The 16,448-nt window shown below is 39.2% G+C and overlaps 1 protein-coding gene across 1 annotated transcript in view; it reads right to left on the bottom strand.

The window, feature by feature from the left end:
* Window positions 1–16,448, bottom strand: part of WDR49 (WD repeat domain 49) — a 133,788-nt gene that overhangs the window by 85,709 nt on the left and 31,631 nt on the right. Inside the window, 2 exon segments of the mRNA XM_060010159.1 lie at window positions 3,833–3,978; window positions 5,849–6,016. Coding sequence (XP_059866142.1) covers window positions 3,833–3,978; window positions 5,849–6,016 — 314 coding nt within the window.

The raw sequence follows: 16,448 nt of genomic DNA, 5'->3' as shown, positions 1-16,448 counted from the left end.
AATATGTTATAGTATGTAAGTATGTGATATAAATATAAGACAATACACATCGTGTTAATAATAGATATTTCTTGGAAGAGGGATTGATTTGAAGGGGGAGTGAAGAAAAGGGATATTCACTTCTTGTACTACATGCTTTCTCATTTGTAATTTTTACAGAAGAGCATTCATCTGTTTACTTGGCATAATTTAAACAAAATGAAAGTGGCTTTGTCTCTGGATGGATAGAGGAAAGTTGAGGAGAGAGGGTACGCAGAAGGGGAATGAAGACACACAGGTAAGAGCTAGTCACCAGCACAAGATCTTTGAATTTTCCTTCCCAACCTTGGGTGCACAATACAGAAACCAGACTCTGAGAAAAATCAAAACCTCAAACAAAAGATTAAGTTACAAACTGATCTGATTCTGGTGGCCAAATCAGGATAAGTAGCCCAGGAGAGAAGAGTTAGGAGCGATAGAAAAGCCTAATCAGATTCACTGGTTGAGATATTTCCCAGAGGCTTTGAAAATCCTTTTACTCCCATGGTGATTCCTCCTCTAAATGACCAAGTTACTGGCTCCCAGCAGGGCCTTGCCATCAGTGATTGCCATCTTAGGAGACAATTTAGGAGTCCAAAGCAAAATGCAATTGGACTATTACTTATACCAAATGCTATAGGGATAAACTTATTGTTTAATAATCACTGGAAAGCACAATAGAGAAGTTTTCCAAAAAAGAACTGAAGTAAGTCTCAGGAAATTATTTGGATCTAAATTACTTTGGTCTGAAAATCCTCTAATTTAGCAATTCATAGACCAAAATATGGTTCAATCAAAGGCCCTTTGAAAAAAGAATGCTTTCTCTCATTTTCCCTGTTCCCTAAATTAACCCTAGTCCTATAAAATATCCAAAAGAATTTTATGCAATAAAACAAAGGCTTAACCTGGTAGCTGAAAGCTCTGTTGTTTGTCGTGAAGACATACAGGCTAAGATTATTATGCATTTATCGAAGTGAAATGGATTTAGACTAATGTGAAAGACGGCATGACAAGCTTCATTACAATGTAATGGTTTAAAAGTCAAAGCAAAAATAGGATGATAAAACTGACTTGAAAGAGGCCATACACAATCAATTCTGACTCTAAGAACATTTTCTTCACTTGCTTTTAAAGTTATAACACCTTTCAGGGAATTCTATAATGATAAAATATCTGTTATTTCTTTCATATTTAGCTTTGATAAAGATTTGTTCATTTAACTAAGATTTATTGAGGACCTACTATGTATATGGCACAACCCAAAAAGAGAGTTCCAAACCTCGTGAATCCTGTCGGTTAGTTGATAGTTACACTATTTTATATGCTTTATTCAACATGTATTTAATGTATATTAATATGTGCTAGATACTGGGAAACACAAAAATGAATTCAACAAATAATCTTTGTCTTTAAGCACTCAAAATACAGTGAAAGATAGAGTATACATATACAACCTTCAAGTATACGTGTCAGGCTGTGTCAAATTCAATAATGGGGGACTTCCCTGGTGGTCCAGTGGTTAAGAATCTGTCTTGCAGTGCAGGGGATGCCGGTTCAATCCCTGGTCAGGGAAATAAGATTCCCACATGCCGTGGGGCAACTAAGCCCGCAGGCCACAACTACAGCAACAAAGAGCCCACACACCACACGGAAAGATCCTGCACACGCAACTAAGATCTGAGGCAGCCAAAAAAACCCCACAAATAAATAAATATTTTAAAAAACAAATTCAATAATGGGAGTTAGAACAAAGTGCTAAAAGATCTCAGAAAATAGAACAACTAAAAGCTAAGGCATCAGAAAAGTCTTCATTCTGACTTTCTTTGGTATTTAAGATTCACAGTAATATGTATTCACTTCAAACTGTCAAAAAATAATCACTGGGGCTTCCTGATGGTGCAGTGGTTAAGAATCTGCCTGCCAATGCAGGGGACACAGGTTCGAACCCTGGTCCGGGAAGATCCCACATGCCACAGAGCAACTAAGCCTGTGCACCACAACTACTGAGCCTGTGCTCTAAAGCCTGTGAGCCACAACTACTGAGCCTGTCAACCTAGAGCCCGTGCTCCGCAACAAGAGAAGCCACCGCAGTGAGAAGCCCACTTGCCGCAACTAGAGAAAGCCCGCGTGCAGCAACGAAGACCCAATGCAGCCAAAAAAAAAAAAAAAAAAATCACTGAACAAACACTGCAAGGTGCCAAGCACTGTGACTGATACCAAGTGTACAAGCTGAAAAGACACTGACCCTACTTAGGAAAGTTAACTACAATTTCAGTACAATAGAACACATGTTCTAAGGAGGGACACACAGGTGCAATGGGAGTGCAGAGAAAGAAACACCTAGGTCTGTCTGAAAGACTCCAGAAAGTCTGAAACTTCAAGGATAAATAGGCTTTTGCCAGTTGAGAATGGAGGAGAGGGAACTGAAGGCAGAAAGAAGGGCACGTGGCAGAGCCATGAGGCAGCATAGTGGAAACAGGCAAAGTGTGATGCGGAGCATCAGATGAATGGAAGAGAAAAGCAAGAAGGGAGGTGGGCCTGGTAGACTGGGGGAGGGCTTTATATAAAAGCTTAAGAATTTTAGAGCTGATATTTAGAATGAGGGTAAGAGGAGGTATTGAAGATTTTTTCTTAGACACCACTTAATTAACAGGATGAAGGGCAGATTGGAATCAGACCCGTATGCAAGAAGGGAGACATGTTAGGCAACCTTGCAATGTTTTGGATGAGCTAACTCGAAAGATAATTCAAAAGAGGATGAGATTTTGAATTAGAGCAATGGCAGTTGAGAGGGAAAGGTGAGGCTGATAAACATATTTGATGGTAGAATCAACTAGAATTGGCAGTTGAGTGGTGAAGTTTCAGGTGAAGGGAGGAGATTTACGGTCTGATAGATAATACAGTAAAATAAGCAAGTTTGGCAGGACTTATGCATAGGGTGAGGCTAAGGATTTGAAGATGAATTTCTATTTTTTCTATTTAATTTTCACATATACAAGTATCACTTTAGAATAGAATTAAAAGTCAGAGTCACTGAAAAAGTCTCAGAGGCTGTCCCCAATAAGCCTATTGCCCATCCTTCTTCTCTTCATAGATTTCTGTTCTTGAAATCTATCACATGTTAACTGGATCTATATCAGGCATTATGTAAAACAGAAGCTTTACAGAGGAACACATGATGAGATTATTAGAGATAAAGAAATTTTTCTGGGAGATACGAGTAGTGAATAATGTGATCAGGATACAACCGGGACTACCTGGTTTTGGTACAATGTTTTTTCCACCATATTTAGAATTTGCACCAATATTGTCAAATAGAATGGGCTAATATATTTAACTGAAATGTTATTAATGTACTTGATATTCTTCAGATTAACTTTGATTTCTAATTTACTGAGTCTCTTCAGTGGAAAAGCAACAATAGTTAATTGGCTGTGCCAATTAACAAGAATTCTATATCTTATCAAAGCAACATTTTCTCATTCCCATTTCTGTTTTGTATTTTTATTGGATTAATGAGTACTTTGGAAACTCTCAAGATGTGGCCTATTGAGAACCCAAAAATAAGGATTACATCTATGAGTACATGGTTTAAAACAATTTTTTTTAATGAAACACCTTGTCCAGTTGCCCAGGACTATTCCTAAATTACCATCAGTATCATTTTTAAAATACAGATTTCCAAAAACATAGTAGTAAGTCACTATATTATAAAAATCTATACCAGCTCTAAGAGGAATTTCAGACCAAAGATAGATTTGGATAGGAACTGGGGAGGCAGAACTAAATAAATTAAATGCACACTGTTACTAACTTTATCTTTGGAGAAGATGAAAAGTTTTCTTGCAGCAAAGAATTGGACAGCTATTACGCTGGCTGAGTGACCCCAAAGGACACCAACCGGCTTAGAGACAACATAGGGGTTCCAAAGGCAAACTTCATTGTTAAAGCCAGCAGTTGCTAATCCGAATTAGAAAGAAAAAAAATGTTTTTAATAACTTGAATACTTTTTTTTGAAACGAGTATATCACATCCTATATCACCATAGGTAGATAAAAGCCTTCTGAGCACTAATGCACCCTTGTCTTGAAGGAAGGAAAATCTTATCATTGTCCAATAGCCCAGGCTAATGCATGAATGCTGTCACTGGAAATAGCTGAAATGCAGGGTGGAGGGGAGAAGGAGTCTGCATGGGGTGAAAGGACAAGACAGTTCCATTAAGAGGCAACCAGTAGCCCAACCCGGAGGGCAGAAAATCCTTCTCCCAGTCCCAAAGTTCCCCCTCTACAGCCATCACAGCCTAGGAATGCAGACCACGTTAAAATTATCCCAGGGGTAAGAGAGAACTAAAACAATATTTAAAGTTCCCAAATTAATGAAAAAGTGTAAGGAAACCAATTATTTTCACTGTCATGTAAATAATCAAGTATTTGCAAGCAAATAAGCAGCCGAAATATATGTTTGACCTGCTCTATTGAGGCAATAGTTTTGTTTTGTTTTGTTTTAACACAAATTGATTATATTCAGGGAGCACATCAAAAACTGGGAGCACAGTGCTTCTTCAGGTCTGGGGAAGCTCAGCAGAGCCCTCTTTGTCGTTCCCTTGTTTAGGGCCAACTGTGGAGCTGAACTTATTCACATTTATGGAATCGCCATAAATGGCAGACCCCTATTTGGATTAATACCCAGTGTAAGGGTTATAGCAATAAGAGGAAGTGAATCCACTCTTGTTTCAAGTCTTTACCCCATAGTATGAAATTAGTAAGACAACTGATAAATTTTACCCTGAGTGTTACTGCATACCGTAATATGTAATACCAGCACTGTGCCAGGTACAAGGTAGCGATCAGTATAAAGGGGCTGAAATAATCCATGAATCAACGCAATGGTTGATATTTGAGTCCTCCCAAACTCAATTCACTAACTCCTCCAGCTTTCTCTAATAAATCTACAATCCTCCTTGAAAGTCTGGTGTTGGCATATTCCTGAATTCAAAGTCAAGGTCTCTTTTTACCATGATTGTCAGCTGTGACTGTTGGAAATTTTAGAGACTCTGCTTAGCTGATATCAATACTCTATATGAATGATAATTTTTGAAAGAGGGTTAATATGACCCATTCTGTAGGCCATGTATGTTCATTCTCTGTACTACCCTATTAATTTTTAAAATAATACCTCACTTTTTTATAATATTTGAACTAATATCATATATATCAAATTATCAGCTTTCAAAATACCTAAATATTTTATTTAAATAGATAATGCCTGAAAACCTTTATCGCTTATTTCTTCAGCTAAAATTTACATCAGAAAAAGAACTCTCCTTTAGTATGCTAAAGGACAAATCTGAAAATTTTCAAAAACCATTAGAAGTTGTATTCTGAAAGGTGACTGAAAAACATTCTACATTTTGCATTTCTCTAGTAAGTGAGTGTGTGTGCGTGTGTGTGCGCACGCACATAAGAAAATGATGTATAGGTTGAGCATTTGGTTAGGAAGATGGCAGAAGGCAGACACTGCATTCTTTCTCTATGTCATTTTACATTCCCCACCAATTCTGATAAAAAGACTCATTAAAGCACTGGGGAACTTTCTCATCTTGTCACCCCAATGTAGTTCATATACGCTACACATCATAATTCATCATTGTCAGACGTAATAAAATGTGAGCTGCTCAAGTTGGTCTCTCTGGCGATAAAGCAACATGGCGAAGAGGCTCCATGTGTGCGGATATGCATCCCAGACTATTGATGAGTCCCTCATAGTTATCATGATTTATTTTACATACCAATTAACTTGAGACATAGTTATCATGATTTATTTTACATACCAATTAACTTGAGACGAGAGTGGTAATCAAAAGCACGAATGCCCTGGGCAATGTTGAAGGACGTCATTTTAAGATGCTTTTTTGATTTCTCTCTCCATGCCAGCACCCCAGTGTTTGTATTGCTGGTTGTACTGGAAATAATAGCATCTAAGGATGCACTGTAAGTAACTGATTAAAAAAGAAAAGAAAAGAAAACAACCTTTAGTCGATTTCTCAAAAGATACAGGCAAAATAGAATTGTTTTAAAAGACAAAATTAAAACTTAAATTCAGATTATGATGATGCCACCTGACACTTAGAAAACACCTCACTAAACCCTTCTCTCACCAAAGAACCCACAGTGAAAAGTTACATCAAAGTCTGCATCCAGACTTTTCCTCCCCCCCAACGATAGCTTAAACATTTTTTTAATTAGAACACATGACAGGAAACAATATTAATCACAAGAATCATGTGGGATTCTCGAGATATAAGCATCTGGCCAAAACACTGGGTTCTTCCTCCTGGGCCGAAAGCAGGCAAACAGGAACTCAGCAGCTATCTGCTGCTCTCAAGTTCCGGCTCACGCCCAACCCATTGTTTTGTTTATGTTTTGACTGGTCTAGAATGTTTGAAAGTGCAGTGTCCTGGACTCAGTGCTCTGCCAAGAGTCACAAACACAGCTAGAAGCCCAGGCTGATTGGCTGTTCCCCCGTTCCTGATTATCTAGTACTAAACGGGCAGCAAAATCCCACTTCCCAAGCAACAAAAGTGATCCTGCTGCCTTTTGTCAGAACGACCTGTGCATTCCTATCAGACTCTCGGGCTCCAAAAGACATAGCTACTCTGTCACCAACTTCAAACCACTAAGCCCTCCACGGTTAGAGGGCAGTTCTCTTTTGCATTTTAGTAAGACAATGATTTGTGCCCCAAGGTAAAAGATTTCTGATTTGACCTCAAGCCCAAATTTCAGCCTCACATAAAGAGGGATGTTGGAACTTTGTACAGCTTAAGAAAAGTTGCTTTAATAGGACAGCTGTTGAAAATGTTTCTGATCTGTTTATTATACAGAAGCAAGAATAACACTCTTGGAATACAATTCTCAATGGATCGCTAGCATTCCTGCACTTCTTATGAAACTAATCCCTGACAGCAGTTCGTTCCACACTATCTTGTTAAAGATGTTTACATAGAAAACAGCCTTAGAATGTAAGATCGCTTCTCCCTTTGCAGCAAATGATAGACAAACTTACCACTAAGAACAACTCTGGAGCAAAAGATAGCACGCGCCTGCCCACTGTAGAAGATTCAGGTTCTCTAAACTCAGGGTTCCTCTCCTGTAACATGACCCACTGCGCGCGCAGGCATTCATCTGCAACTGTCTGCTTTGCCTCTGTGGGACTTGGGTGTCAAGGGGAACCGACACAAATATGCGGATACTCATGGGGCTTGCTGTGCTGGAAGTAACGAAGTCTTTTTGCTCTAACACAGGAGTCTTCTGTCCTCTGTGATTTTAAGATTATTTTAAAAATTCTTTCTCCAAGTGAGAACCACAGTATTTGTATTGTTAGCTGTGCTGGAAATGGCAAGCTAACTTATTAGTAACTAACTTGGAAATAGTCTTACTATTTTGGTGAAAGAATTTAATTTGCTTTATATAGATGTGTATATATGCATATGCATATATATATACACACGTATATGAATACATACATTTCCGAATTACTAAAGACAAGGAAATTCTGAGAGGCAGAAGTATAGCTCAATACATTCTTTCCTTTGAGCTTATTCTATTAAGATGATTGCTTCTAAAAGCAACTGGGACTTATATGTTTTAACATGACCAATTTAAAACTAAAGAGATTGGGGCTCTTCATGTGTCACATATAGATGTCCTCTCTCAAAACACAGCATCCAATCTTCAGAATTATTAGGCGTCTACTACATGCCCTGTGCTATGATACCTTTAATAAGAGAAGAAATAGACATAGCTTGGATGGTCCCAAGCTTGGAAAACAAGATATGCAAATCAAACAATTACAGAAAACTTTAGTATACAATAAAGGGATAAATTGAGTAGTACAGAAATTATAATAGAAGTTCAAAGATGAAAGAAACCAGTGTGGGCTTCAGGGTTTGGAAGACATTTGGTGGGCCCTGACAAAAAGAGAGCATTTCAAGAGATAAGTGGTGACAAAACACATGTGTGGGAAACAAAAGGTAAATTCAGAGCTCAAAGAAGACGAATCTACTCCTTTATTTTACAGGCTAAGAAATAGAGACCCGTGCAGGCTCAGAGATTTGGCCAAAGTCAGCAACTGACTGCTGTCCAGCTCAGAACTAGAGCTCAAGCATTCTGATTCTGAGTTTGGTAGTTTAATGTCATATAATGTGCAAGATTAAAAATCCAGTCGGGATTGGACATTAGCGTTTGGCAGAGCCAGAGTACAAAGTCAAATCTGATCTCCTGACGCCTGGAACAGGGCTTCTCATATTTTAATATGCACAACTGTCACCTAGAGATCGGTGTTAAAACGCAGATACTCGTTCAGAAAACCTAAGGTGCTGCATTGCTAACGATCCGCCGTTGTGGTTGTTGACGCTCTCTTAGGACCACACCTGGAGCAGCAAGACACTAGAATACATTCCTTAGAGCACTGCCATCCTTCTACAGTCTAGAGAATTAAACCATAGTTCTTAAAACTTGAGATATTAAATGCTCCTTTGGGAATCTGATGAAAGATATAGACCTTCTCCACCAGAAAGATGTGTATACACACAAAATTTTGTATAAAATATCAGGATCTGGGGAACCTCCCCCCTTCTACTCATGAAGCCCAACCATGACAGATCTGAAGAACTCAGGTAATTAATCTCCAGCTACCAAGTAATTTGGGATTGCAAAACACTTCACCTGCTTTTTCAAGGGATTCTTCAAGTTTCTGTTACTAAGGATGGGTATGCTTTGCTCTTTTCAGGGAAGAGCCCTTTGCAGGAAGCAGCTCTCTGCAGGAGGCCCCTTTTGTCTTGTCACTTTAGCAAAGCTATATTGTAACTAACCTTTAAACTAGGCGCCCCCATGCTCTACTCACCTCCTGCCCAAGCACAATGCCTTGCCTAACCTGTTGATTCTTTCCTTAGATCAAAGAAATAGAAATGAAGACTAAGTAATTAACAGATGACTCGATCTTTTCCCCAGCTTCCCCTTCTGTAATCCCTCAAGCCAACTGTGTGAACAAGACAGCATTTAAAGAAAGATCACAAGGAGTCCATAAGTCTGCATGCAATGGGAGATGGTGATGAATCTGACCCCCTACCTCAATGATTAAATGAGTTTACTCCCCCTTTTTCCCTTTAAAAACTTTCATGGCCGAGCAGAATCTTCTGAGTTGGTTCTAGAACACAAGTCCGCCTTCTCCCCAGGTTGCAGGCCTCCTGAATAAAGCAACCTTTCCATTCCTACCAGCACTTGTCTCTCAAGTATTGACTTTCAAGTGGCGAGCAGTCCAACCTGAGTTCAGTAATGCCCACTTTGGTGCAGCTAAGGAGCCCGCGAGCTGCAACTAAGGAGCCCGCCTGCCACAACTAAGACCCCACACAACCAAATTAATTAATTAATTTAAAATAATACCCACTTTGGGTTTCTCTTTTTAGTTTCTACTTCTTTAAAATAAATGAGTTTAACTGATCTTTGATGCCGGGGTTCTACAAATCAATTCCAGAAAACAATTTCTAAGGAAAAAAGGAGGAGGTGCAGTAATGCAAAGGAGATTTTCAGAAAGGAGAGCTCACAGAGCTCTAGGCAAACAGAACAATTCACTGAGCAGTGTACTGTGAAATGTGAAACACAAAAAGACTGCTAAGGGCCAAACTGGTCTATTTCTCCACTCTGCCCAGAATTCACCTGGATGGTACGTTCCTTGCTCATCCCCCATCATGTAACCTCCCTCAATCTATGGATTACTTATAATAATTATGCGGGTAATTTTTTGAATCCCTCCCATTCATTACCAGGTATCATCATGCCAGATGCCCTCACCCTGTAGTCATCTTTAGTGGGCAGATATCCCAAATTTACTGATGAGGAAATAGTCCAAAAGCCATATCACCCAAAGGCATGTGGCTAATTGGAGGTGGAGATGAGATTGAGCCCAGTCCTGTCTGGCTGTGAGCTTTCCATTTTGTACTACTGCATCCTTATTTTTCACTAAGCCACACTGCTGCATGTATGCCAGGTTCTTTCTATTACATGATCTGAAGTTCTTTCTATTACCAACTACATTTATGTTCCCCATACTCTCAATCCCAGACCAAACTCCCACTTCATCTTTAGTTTTTCCTGATCTCTTCACTTTTTTATTGCTACTTATCCCCCTAGGACATAGTATTCCTATGTCCTCTTGTTTTCCATCTTTTTCTCATCTACTCTTTCCTTCTTAAAAAAAAAAAAAAGAAAGAAAGAGAGATAAATGAAGGAAGGAAGGAGTAATCAGTTCCTATAAAACTGAGTTCTTTGAGCCTCATTGGGGAGCAATTAATTTTAGGAGCATAAAGGTTGCTGATCACTTTTACACTAACACCGCTACTTTACTAGACGGACCAACAGTATAAAATCTGAGGACAAGTATCCTCAACAGGAGCAACCTCAATGAAAATATTCCCTTTGTTTACAGAAAATGCTAAGAGTTATTATAACTTGACTTAATGAAGCAATATTATAATACATAAAGTATACAACACAGCACTATAATTATATCTTCAAATCCATGGAAATTTCATAATATCATTACACTACAATCAAAATAAAGGATTTCTACCCAGAAAATTGCTTTGTCATGTGTTTCCACATTATATCCAAGTATCTTCTTTAGTTTTGAGGCTATAAAGAAAGACATATAAAGAAGTACATTCTGCCCTGGTATTTAAAGTATTGCTGTAAGATTTGAACCTGGAGGTTAGCAAGTGACATTCATGGGCCTGTAGTACATATTAGAGGCTCAACAATTCACACTTTATTTCTAAACCAAGATATAACCCGTTTCTGATTAAATTGTAAAATGCCAGAGCTCCTGAAAATGCCTGAGTAAAAGATGAAAGTAAAGTCATTTCCTTAAAATCAGATTACCTGATATATAAAAATGTGTCAATGTGTTCCTCCCTTCTTGAAGAGAGGAAAGGAAATAATGGGTTATGATGAAAACGTTTTCAAAATATCAAGCTAGGGAATGGGATGAACTGATAAAGTATATGAGTTGTTTTTAACATTCTCACTGAGTTTGGGGATTGGTAAAGAAACATTTAAAAATTACTTTTCAATAATATTTGAGAGGATAAAAGACAAATTGATCACATCTGTCCATTACGACGCTAACTTTCAGCTCTTCCACTGTCTTGCCCCTTAGTCATTAAAAGGCATTAAGGGAAGCTGTCATGGATTTTTGTCCTCATGTTGCTGTCAAAATAACCCTGTGTAATAACAATTAGTTTATGTGAAAAAAGTGATTTGAAAATGAAAAGTGATGCCTAAAAACTAAGTAAGTAATTCTATTAAGTACCCTTAGAATAAGCTAGAATGAGGCCACTCTTTTATCATTTGCCAACAGATGAAAGCTATAGCAGGGTAGAAAATCGGGCCATTTCTAACTAGGAATTCTTATTATCATTTTTCAGCCTTTTACTTTATGAGTCACGTGACTTAGGAAAACTCCCTACCTTGAACTTTCTTTGATGCCCTCTTGTGTGAGGGAGTTTATTTTCAGTTGCATTTCTTATTTTGAAGTTGGAGTCCCATTCTCTGAGACCACCACAGGGCTCTCTACATTCTGAGCAGCTGCCATTTCAAAGAGGAAAGATAAGAAAGAATAATTCTATCTATTCCATTTTTAAAAATCAAAATACATCTAACTCAGCACTGGTAGGTACATTAAAAATAATAATGCAATTCATTTAATGAATTTTCAGAATACTGATTAGACCTAGGTTCACAATACAATGGATCTTACCCTTCCACCACACTGTGGAACGAGCTGCAGGAAAAGATCTTTTACTTCAAACTGAGGCCAGTGGCTCACAGCTGATTTCAACTGCTTTAAACCCAGTGAGGGCGCTGGCAGGAAGGGCAGCGTGTTCCAGCTGACTCAGTGGTGCACCATTTTTGTCTGGAGGACTGATTTAGATGCAGGGAAGTGGAAAAACACACCAGCAAGACACTAAATCTGGCTTCTCTTCCAAACTTAGTCCCATCAATTATGAAGGCTCCCGAAGGAAACGACCTGCTGCCTGGATTCTAAATTCCCTGGCACAGTTCCATTAATTAGCTCAGCAATTACTGATTTTATCAGTTCAAACTCGCAGCCGTGGTCAAAGAAAGGGGGTGAAACACCTTTCAACATAATAAAAAGTCAATCATTTTCATTATTGGCAATTTAGTATTCACTCTTTCCGGAGCTGTACTTCAGTCTCTGGTTTCCAAGGTTTCCAATGATATTGTCTATATGAAAAGGCAATTCTTTGGGACCAAAAAAAAAAGAGAAACTTCTTTGAGGTTGAAGACATTTATGTCTTGCCGCTACTGCCCAAAATCACTGTACTTACTTTTCAAGCATTTCAGAAGGTAATTATTTTTCCATTAACATACACCACAGAACCACTCAGACACAATGAAAACATTTTCTCCTTCAAAGTTTTAAATAAGTATGAACCTTACCTTAAAGCAGTAAGCTAATATTCGCATGTCTGAAACTGAGTTTTTCTTTTGACATTTCAGTTTTACAGATATTTTGTCATTAGCTTCAGTGAAACATTATCACCAAACTTGCCATGTATTAGTTTCTTCCTCAATTGTACATTCCCTCCTCACACTAAGAAGGAAATCAGTACAAATATTTCTTTTTTTTTTTTTTTTTTTTTGCGGTACGCGGGCCTCTCACTGTTGTGGCCTCTCCCGTTGTGGAGCACAGGCTCCAGACGCGCAGGCTCAGCGGCCATGGCTCACGGGCCCAGCCGCTCCGCGGCATGTGGGATCCTCCCGGACTGGGGCACGAACCTGTGTCCCCTGCATCGGCAGGCGGACTCTCAACCACTGCGCCACCAGGGAAGCCCAGTACAAATATTTCTTGAGGAGGTCTAAGAATATCAATTCATATTGCTGGGGTAAAAAGAGTATCACATGGATGCAGCCATTGTTGGCTTGCTCCCGACACAGTAAGTCTTGCAGACCAAGGAGCACAATCACTACTAAGCCCACTGTCCTCTACTTGACTCCAGCCTGCCTTCTTCCTTTTCCTGGCTCCTCATTTCAGCCTGCTTGCATTCTCCTCATAGGGAAATAACTGACCTGCAAGCAAACCCAAAACGAAAAAGTTGTATTTAAGCTTCGAGTCCCAGTGACTAAATCTGGGAAAAGGCAGTCATCCACTGCTTAGGACGGAAGCCAGTCCCCTTTCAGAGGTACCTGAGTTTTAAATCTAAAACTTGAAATAAGACAAAGTCTTATATAGATACTTCACCTTTCCATATTCTCTACTTTCTCCTTTTTGAGTTATCTTCTCTACTGCATTTCTTCAACAGCCATTCATAGAGTATTACACTATACATTATCAGTAAATATATTTTTCTCACCCTGACCATTTTCTTTTTACCATAAATAACCCCCCTTAAAAAAAAAAGTCTACCAATATTTGCAAGATTTCTTTTGGTTTCTCTTTTCTTCTGAAATATTTTTAATAACATTTATTCAATGTCTTAGTCCAGGCTGCTGTAACAAAATATGGAGACCTAGTGATTTAAACAACAAACATTTATCTCCCACAGTTCTGGAGACTGGGAAGTCCAAGACCAAGGTGCTGACAGATTTGGTGTCTGGTCAGGGTCTACTTCCTAGTTCACAGATGCCCTACTTCTCACTGTGCCCTCATGTGGGGAAGAAGTGAGAGAGCTCTCTGGGGGTCTCTTTCTGTTCACAAGAGCTATACCTTTATGACTTAATCACCTCCCAAAGGTACCATTATAAGGGAGTAGGCGGTGGGCTTAGGACTTCAACATATGAATTTGGGGAGGAGAAGGACACAAAAATCCAGTCCATACACTCTGCCCCTGCCCCTCTCCCCAAATTCATGTCCTTCTCACATGTAAAATACATCTCAACAGTCCTAGAAGTCTTAACTCATTCCAACAACAACTCTAAAGTCTAAGTTCAAATCTCATCCAGATAGCTAAATCAGACATGGGTAAAACTCAGGATACAATCCATCCTGAGGTAAATTGCTCTCCAAGCTGTGAACTTGTGAAATCAAACAAGTCACACGTTTCCAAAATAAAATGGTAGAACAGGCATGTGACAGGCATTCCCATTCCAAAAAGAAGAAAGAACAAAGAGGTGATAGGTCTCAAGTAAATATAAAACCTAACAGGGGGAAACTCCATTAAACTTTACGGCTCAAAAATAGCCCATTGGTCTGATAATCTGCCTTCCAAATGTACTGGGATAGCAACATCACCCCCAAAGGTACTGTCCACGCTGTGGCAACGGCCCCACCTATGCCGCAGCTCTCTGAAGTAGCCCCACTCTTGTCAGGGCTCCACTGGCTGCAGCCCACACCACAGGTCTCTGCAGGGATGCCCCCAAGTGAGGCACTAGACTGGGGCATGCTAGCCCACCTGAACCACAGAGGCAGCCTCACTCACCCTTTGAAACCACTCTGCAATATCTCAGAAGAAAAGATCCAGGAACTTGAAGACATAGAAATAGAATCCAACTCAACTAAAGCATAGTGATTTAAAAAAAGAACCAGCTGAATAAAAATGAAAAAGCCTCCATAACTAGTAGGGCAATATCAAGCATCTTACAGAAAAGAAAAAAAAAAAAAAAGCATCTTACAGAAAAGAAAAAAAAAAAAAGAGGGGGAGACAAAAAACTTCAGAAAAAATAACAATAGAAAAATTTTCAAATTTAATGAAAATCCAAGAATCACAATGAATTCCAGTCAGCATAAACACACACACACACACACACACACACACACCCCAAGAAAACTGAGGCACATCACAATCAGATTGCTTAAAATCAGTGAGAAAGGGAAAGTTGTATGAAACATTATACTACGTGTTATAAAGGACACTAAGAGAATAAAGGACATATTTCCTGCCCTAAGAATATTGTTTTAATTTTCAATTTATGTATAAATGTGATTTGTATGTGAGACATCCAAATTTGGGACATCTGGGATTGGGACGGTTATGACAGGCAGAACCAAAATTCTGATGTGGGTACAGAAATTTGTAGGAACCCAGGAGCAAAGCCAAAATTGAGAAGTTTGCAAATTACACAAGGAAGAGTCCATCTGAATTAGATGGTTGAAGAGACAAATATGAAGCTTGGCAAAGGGAAGGGAAGTATCAGAACAATACTGGTAAGAAAGATTCTTCTTTTGTGGCAGATCAGGAGTATCTCAGAATAAAGAATCCTAGAAGTAGTCAACATTGAGAAAGTGAGCTGGGGAGAGCATTGGGCCCATGAGGGCATCTGTCAACTGCAAGTAGAACATTCCCAACCTGGGAACAGAAGTCTTTGTGAGATATTCTAAAACGGCTCATCATTCCACATTTCAGACCTCAAGTCCTGAAGATTCCTGTTTCAAAAGGTTGCTTGTTTGTCTCCTTGCTTTATCATTTCCATTTTCTCATGATCCCAACTAGCCAATCTGATTGCAGTTTCTTTCTTTGTCCTCCAATCTACGCTTGACAGAACTACTAAATAAAATTTTCCTAAATGCTGTCTACATCAGGTCTGCCCAAATTTCCTCAGAAACCTTCAATGCTTCACTGTTTCATTTTTTCTGTTAAATGTGAACTTGGCCTGGTTGCCAAGATCTTCCAACAGACATCCTTATTAGACCTAGGCACTGTTATGTCCTTAATACTCCATCTCTGATCTAGTCATGTCCATCTCGCCCTCCATTATTGTGCCTACTTGCCTACCTTTATTTATGTTCGCCATGCTCTCTTTTTTTCCCTCTACCCATCCATCCTTCGAATACCACCACTCACCCTTGAAGTTCTTCCTCATGTCTTTTCCTGCTTAAGAATTACAATAGGGGCTTCCCTGGTGGCACAGTGGTTGAGAGTCCACCTGCCAGTGCAGGCGACATGGGTTCAAGCCCTGCTCTGGGAGGATCCCACATGCCGCGGAGCAACTGGGCCCATGAGCCACAACTACTGAGCCTGCGCGTCTGGAGCCTGTGCTCCGCAACAAGAGAGGCTGCGATAGTGAGAGGCCCGCGGACCGTGATGAAGAGTGGCCCCCACATGCCACAACTAGAGAAAGCCCACGCACAGAAACGAAGACCCAACACAGCAAAAATAAATATATAAATTAATAAACTCCTAAATAAAAAAAAAAAAAAGAATTACAATAGGAGTCAAAATCTTGTTTATATGATTTAGCAGTTAATTTTCAGTACCATTGTACAATGTTCAAATACATGCTTTTATATGTCTTTAATTCTTACTTACCTATTAAGTTTTTTGAGTTAAGCCTATAATTTATCTTTCTTCCACTGCCTCCAATGCCTAAGACAGTTTTAAAGCACATAAAATATAAATAATTGTCGACTGATTTAAA

Source organism: Delphinus delphis, chromosome 4, assembly GCF_949987515.2.
Source record: "Delphinus delphis chromosome 4, mDelDel1.2, whole genome shotgun sequence".
Classification (NCBI taxonomy): Eukaryota; Metazoa; Chordata; class Mammalia; order Artiodactyla; family Delphinidae; genus Delphinus; species Delphinus delphis.
This window is presented reverse-complemented; position numbering and strand designations above follow the sequence as displayed.